General features: G+C 35.6%; 1 protein-coding gene across 1 annotated transcript; it reads right to left on the minus strand.

Annotated features, from left to right (window-relative positions):
- LOC112144610 (CD48 antigen) lies at positions 1 to 4,560 on the minus strand. The gene is made up of 10 exons (XM_024269206.2): positions 4,234 to 4,560; positions 3,608 to 3,757; positions 3,288 to 3,413; positions 2,233 to 2,396; positions 2,007 to 2,094; positions 1,841 to 1,924; positions 1,690 to 1,746; positions 1,525 to 1,548; positions 860 to 927; positions 1 to 717 (listed from the first exon to the last, which is right to left on the minus strand). The coding sequence occupies exons 1-10, from the start codon at positions 4,292 to 4,294 to the stop codon at positions 649 to 651; spliced, it is 891 nt and encodes a 296-aa protein (XP_024124974.1). The 5' UTR covers positions 4,295 to 4,560; the 3' UTR covers positions 1 to 648.
- Positions 4,561 to 6,648: the final 2,088 nt, after the last annotated feature.

Here is a 6,648-nt window from a genome sequence, read left to right on the forward strand (position 1 = left end):
TCCAGGAACGTTATGAAGGACAAATGAAAGTAACAGAAGTCACAAACAGACGACTTCTGTTTCTGAGAATAAAGTTTCAAGTGTTTAACTCTAGTTAAGATTAAAAAATAAACGTTTCAAACAAGAAAATCATGTTCCTTGTTCTTCTTTTACTGATTCCTTCATAGAGGTTTAGGTTTGGGCTTTGATTGATTCCAGTTTCCTTTAACAAAGTTAGGAGACGAAAGAGCAAACTCCAGTTATAGGAAAAGAAAAGCCTTAAATACTTCAAAAGATTTAAAAAATGAACAAGTTCACGAGGAGAAATCATCTCTTTTGTTTTTGGTGTAAACAGTTTTACTGTTCAAATAGTAAAATATTCACTTTTACTGAACAAATACTCTTTATTTTATACATCAGGATCATCTTCCACATGTTGACACAATTCTTGAAAAATAAATAAATATCAGTAAAACTGGACTGAAAAAGCAAACATGTCAAAGCAGTTTTGATGTATTGAAATGTCTGTAAAATGTTCAGTCTCACATCATTTTTATTCATCTGCAGGAAGAGAAACAGGAAAAATCCAAGCATGAGATGGTTTTCCTGGTAGGATTCTGCAGTCTGGAGGTAACAGTTGGTATGAAGCCTCAGAGGTTAAGAGTCACTTCAATCAGAAGAACCCGAGGAACCTTCATCTGGATCTGCTTCTGCTAGATGGATCAGGTGATCCTGAATCTGCAGAAAAGACAGAAACAAAGGAAACATCAGCAATTAGAAGCCACGCCCCTAATGGAGTTAGAGGCGTGGCTTCTGGGATGACACTGGCTTGTTTTATCAGCCAAACTCAACCAAATCCTGATGGTTGATGTTTACTCACCCGGATCAGGTTTGTGTCAGAGGATAGAGCAGGATCTGGGTTCTCTGCTGGTTCTAGTCTGTTTGAATCTGGGATGAACAAAACATGAAATCTGATGGAAAAATCTCTCAAACTTTCCTAACATTGTTCAGCAACAATCAGTCTGCAGCGCTGCAAACTCCAACCGTAACCATGGAGACAGCTTTCTATTATTATGGGCTGAGATCTTTACAAAGTGACCAATGAGAGAGGAGTCTTTCAAAGTCATGATTTAGGTTTCATTACCTTTATTCCCTGCAGATGTCACCAGAAACCACAGAACAAAAATAGTTTTTTCCAAGCTTGTACTGCTGGTTCTGATTTATTAAGGGCCATAAAATCTCTTGGAGAACCTCTAGACTGTAGTGCTGATTGTTGGTGTGCAGGTTGTACAGTATAGTAAAGAAGCTGGCCTTCAAACATTAATGTTTTTTCACTCAAAGAGACGATTCTTGAGTGTTTTCTCCTCTTTTGAACTGAAACAATGAAAAGTCTCACAGGTCGTTGATGTGTTGAGAAGGAGGAGTCTGTGTGATGATGCGAGCGACAGAGTTTCTGGACTAACTAGTTTCTAGAGTTCTTGAGAAAAGCCATAAAGTATCCAACTGTCTATGATAAGAACGAGTAAACTAAAGTTTTCTACTCACCGTTCAGAGGCTGAAGTTCTTCTTCTGTAACAACAGAGAAAGAAAGTCAACACAAACCCACAACAAGTTCATGAATCTGAAGGTTTTCTGCACAAACATCAGTGCAGACAGCGCCTGCTGCTGGTCGTACTCGAATGTTTCTGTAAAGAAGATTCTAGATCTCACCTTCATCCGGGTTTGTATCGTTTCTTTCTTTTAAAAGTCTCTTAATCACCGAACGTTCTGTTTGAAAAACCAAAGCAGAGTTAATGGATTAAAGATGCTCAGAATATGAAGACAGATTTACTGAACAGATGAAAACTGGAGTTTTTCTTACTTTGGTGGATAATAATCAGGCCCACGACAAAAAGAAGAGAAGTGTAAAGGGCAAAAAACACCAGGTAGAGGACATCTTCATTCTCTGCACATAAAAGCAGTTATTAACATTCACAAAGGACTTTTTCTGGATCGTAGAGTTTCTTCCTGCAGACATGATGACTCACTAAAAAAGAGAGGGTTCTGCAGCTCGCTGCTGTTCCCAGAGCTGACAGAGTTTTCCAGACTGCAGATGAACATCAGCTCCTTGGTCTCCTAAAGACAAACCAAAACATCGCCGTGGGCAGAAGTCACAATGTTAAGAAACTACAATGAAATTGGGTTTTTCTTTGTTCAGATTCTGTCAATAATTCACAGGAGTTTGTAGCTGAACGTGACACATATTTTCTGTACCTTTGTGATGTTCAGCTCCTTTCCTTCTTTTTTAAGCTTGTCGTCAAGAATCCAGAAAATGTGGACTTCTCCCAGATCATCTGTTCTGTTAAACGTACAGCTGAGGGTACACTGGGTTTCTTCAGGATTACAGCTCAGAGTGATGTTGGGTTTGGGGACTGGAGCTGAAATGAGAAGAAATAACAGAAAGTTGGATTTCAGGTGCCAGTAACTTCTTCTGATGGTACGGACACAACACGTATCAGAGTACTGGGATATTCACTCTGTTCCCAAAAAGAAAATATGGATATTTGCCATGTCCAGATTTGGAATCTTCTTAAGTCTATTGGAGTAAAAATACTCTTTGGTCAATGTAATTATTGCTGTAAAAATGTTGGATTTTAAGTCCATAAATTGAGACACATACTCAGTTTTATGGTCCATAAACTAGAGCTGTGGATCGTTATTTAAGTGGTGATCCGATTCATAAATCAAGACAAACGATTCACAGATTGAACCACGATTCTACTGTTTAATATCTCATGTTTGAATAGTTGCTAAATGAACGCTTTCATTTTACTGGAAGAAGGAAAATGTAAATTATTTGTACTTAATCACCATCAAAACTAATCTTGTTAAGAGTCCTGAAATCAAACTCTTCACTTGATTCTGTGTTTTTTCAATCTGCTGCAGCCAGAGACTGGAATGAGTTTAAAAATCTCCCAGATTGGACATTTTTATGTCACAAACAGATTTTAAAAACACCTTAATGACCAGATGAATGCTGTTGTTAATCATCGCAATGATTTTAGGGTTTGATATTTTAGATTCTATTGTATTTTATTTCTTGTAACTTCTTTTTTTCATCCTCTAAAGGTTTTGCCTTTTTCCAAGGTCACAGTTGAAACTAAGAATGCTGTTCTTAATCTGTCCCTCCTGGATACATAAAGGTTAAATAAAAATGTTAAATATATATAAACCTTCAGCAGTAAAATAAAGGTCATTCTAACCAGAAATCTTGATAAAGTTCTCCTCAGTTTTTCCATCCTCAAAGTTCTGACTTTGGAACGACTTACAGAAAACCTGCAGTTTTACAGCAGTTTGTGTTTTGTTGTTAATCTGTGTCGTGTACACGCCGCCGTCCTCCAGTCTCACGCTATTGATCGTCAGCTCTCCTGTTTCAGTGTTTAAGCTGCAGCCATCTGGAAAAAGGACAAATATTAATGTTAGAACATTTTCAACCTTTTATTCTAAGATTTGTTTAAATTAGAGCAAAACAAAAACGACAAAGTTTATCCTCCAGATGGAAAGAAGAGGACAGGATTTTACTTCATAAAGAGTCAGTATTGGAGTCTCATTGTGTTTGTATACCGGTGAAAAACAAAGAAGTTCTGACCTTTAAAGATCCGGGAGAAAGGAGCTTTCTGTCCATTCCAGTCTGCAGCTAGATGAGTTTTGTATCTCCATGTTATGATTGTGATTGGATCTTCTACATGATCTGGACTGAGGACAACAGTGGAGTCTCTTAACCTGTCAAGGATCTTCTCTGCAGAACAAACCGTAATGACAAATGAATACAGTCACTGATACAACTATCATCATTTCTGATCAGAATCCAATCAAACTTTATTTATATAAACCGACTACGGTCTCTGCAGTCCTGAGGCTACGAAAGGCCAGTGCTGGAGCGGAGAACCTCAGGGTCTGCCGAGGCTCGTACTTTAAAGGTAAAACCCTTAAATAAGAATGCCCACGACCTGACACAAGATGTTTACATCTAATTTACATCAAATAAAGCAATTTATGGGTTCAAATAGTATTACATTTAAAATTTCTTTAGAGTAGAAGTATTAACTGAGCTCCAAAAAGTAACTTTTAAATCTTGCTTAAAGCAAGTGTCCTAAAGTAGCTTTCACAAAAACAAATTCATGTTAGATGTGAGTTCTGATTTAAACTGTAAACTTTTATGTTTTAAATACAGTCTGATTCTAGAATATTCTCAAAGATATCATTAGAACTTACCTGAGTGAACGTCTGTTGTAATCCAGGCTAAAAACAGAACCACTGAGGGTGTCGACGACATTCTTCTAATTCATTCAGAATCAAAAGCCCGCGATGTAAAACAAGAATTAAACGGATAACGTTAGAAAATGAAATGGAAACACAAACATAATACGCGTATCAAATAGAAGTTTAAAGACAAAGCATGTCGGTTAAAAGCTTCTTCCTCGTCTGCAAACAAATGAAAGAGAAACAAACTGAACTTATGACACAACTTTAAAAAATGTCTTCAGGTTCAACCTCAGAACAGAAGGAAATACCTGAGAGTTCATTCCTGCATTTCTCAGTACCAACAAAGTTACGCAATTAGTACAGATGTGAGTAATAAAGACAAATCATGGTAGAAAACAAAAACAGTTAAACTAGTTTGAGTAGTTCATAAAACACTTTAATGTATGCAGCTAAGACGCTGCATTGACACATGTGTTTACTGTGTCCAGGAGTAAATATTATTGTTGTTGGTTCCACATATTATCCGTAACACTTACTCTTCCTCCAGGTCCATGCAGTCAAGAGAAAAAGTTCATATTAGGAAAATTACCCACTAATACTTGCTTTCTTAAAATACCATAATTCAACAATATAACATTTTACATTTGAACTAAAAATGCTACAAAATATTGTTAAAACTGTCCAGGAATTCATATATATCTATCTATATATATATATATATATATAGATAGATATGTGGCTAAAACATTTTTTGATATTTCTTAAACATCCAACTTCTTCCTAAACTAAATTTGAGTTTTTACACAATTTTCTTTTCAAATTCAAAACAGGAAGAGAGTTTAATTCCAGTGGGTTCATTATTGTTTTGAAAACCAAATATTTTCAATTGTTTTATAAGGACGTTGAAAATGATGATAAAACAAATCAAAGTATGAAACATTACTACACAAAAAACAGTTTGAATTGGTTCAAATATTTTTCCTTTAAAAACGTAAATTATTACTATATTGTGTGTTTTTTTGTAATCTGATCATGAATTACATCATACATGAGTAAATAAGAATCTCAGGAGTTCGTACTCTGATCAAAGACTTCATGTGATCATGGATGTAGGTGTAATCTGATTACAGATTAAATGTGTGACTCAGAAATGGTCTGATGGACCGACTCGGTTTCAGACGTGTCACCGTATCTTTCCACATCTGTCTTTGAGCAGTGGCATAGACCACATGTGATGGAGCTTCTTTTAGCTTCATTTTTCACTCTGAATTTCAGTGAAACCTGGTTATGTCTTGAACATGATCTTTAGCACAAGGTTGTTCCTCTGAAAAATAAACTTCAATTAAAGACATTTGTTTGTGCTGTTTTTCCCTTGAGAATTTGGATATGAGGACAAAAAGTAAGGAAATGAAATAGTGAATTACTTTTTTAAATAAGTCATTTCAAAGTAAGTCATTTACCGTTTCATCCAGTAACTAAAGTAATCAAATACTTTTTAAAGTAATTTACCCAACACAGTCTGTTAAAATAAAACACTTCTTAAAGCCACTTTAGTCGTATTTTAATCTTTTACTGTTCCACAATATAACAACTTTAAATTAAAATACCTCAAATTGAGGATTTTACAGCAATTATTAGGTTAGATGAAAAATACAATCATTAGAATAATAATTACAGTTCATGATTGATTAGTTGCACAAAGAATGAATCTCGTGACAGCAGCAAGTAAAACATTTTAAAGTGTTCAGTCAGTCATTGATCAGCCTCAAATCAACTTTCTTTAAGTGAAATGTTATAAGAAATGTTTTTTTTCTAATAACAGACACGACTGCCTTAATTGTGCTATCCGAGGTATGTTGATGTCAGGAGTGGGATCGTCTGTAACCCCGAGACAGCGTGCTAAACTTCCTTTTTTCAATTATTTTTTATCTTTACTGGTGTCTATTGCAGACATGAAACCCTGTCCACTTGTGTCACAGAAGGGATAATCCTTCAATGTAAGGGTGGGGTCATCTGGACCCCAAAACATAGCACAAAGATTAAAGGGCCTGCGCCAGGAGAAAGTGAAAGTGAGAAAGTCATAAGCAAAAGGTGGAGAACAAGAGATCGAGTTGTCTTACTTCTGAGTAGGAAATAATAGATAATATTTGATATAGCTTAAGAAAAGCTTGATATAGGCCCTTTAAATGAAAAATTATTAGAAAAACAGCATCAAAACTATAAAAACCTTGTTCCATGATAATTGGTCTAGAAGATCAGAGAACTTCTGCAGATCTGAGCTGTCTGGAGGTTACATTTGTTCTGACGTCTCAGAGGTGGAGATGTTTCCATCAGGAGAATCTTAGGAGGAAAAAAAGAAGAAAAGCCATCAATTCTGGGGTAAAACAATGAATATTTCACATTAGTTCATCTCAAGTGTTGAAA

Source organism: Oryzias melastigma, linkage group LG5 (assembly GCF_002922805.2).
Source record: "Oryzias melastigma strain HK-1 linkage group LG5, ASM292280v2, whole genome shotgun sequence".
Lineage (NCBI taxonomy): Eukaryota > Metazoa > Chordata > Actinopteri > Beloniformes > Adrianichthyidae > Oryzias > Oryzias melastigma.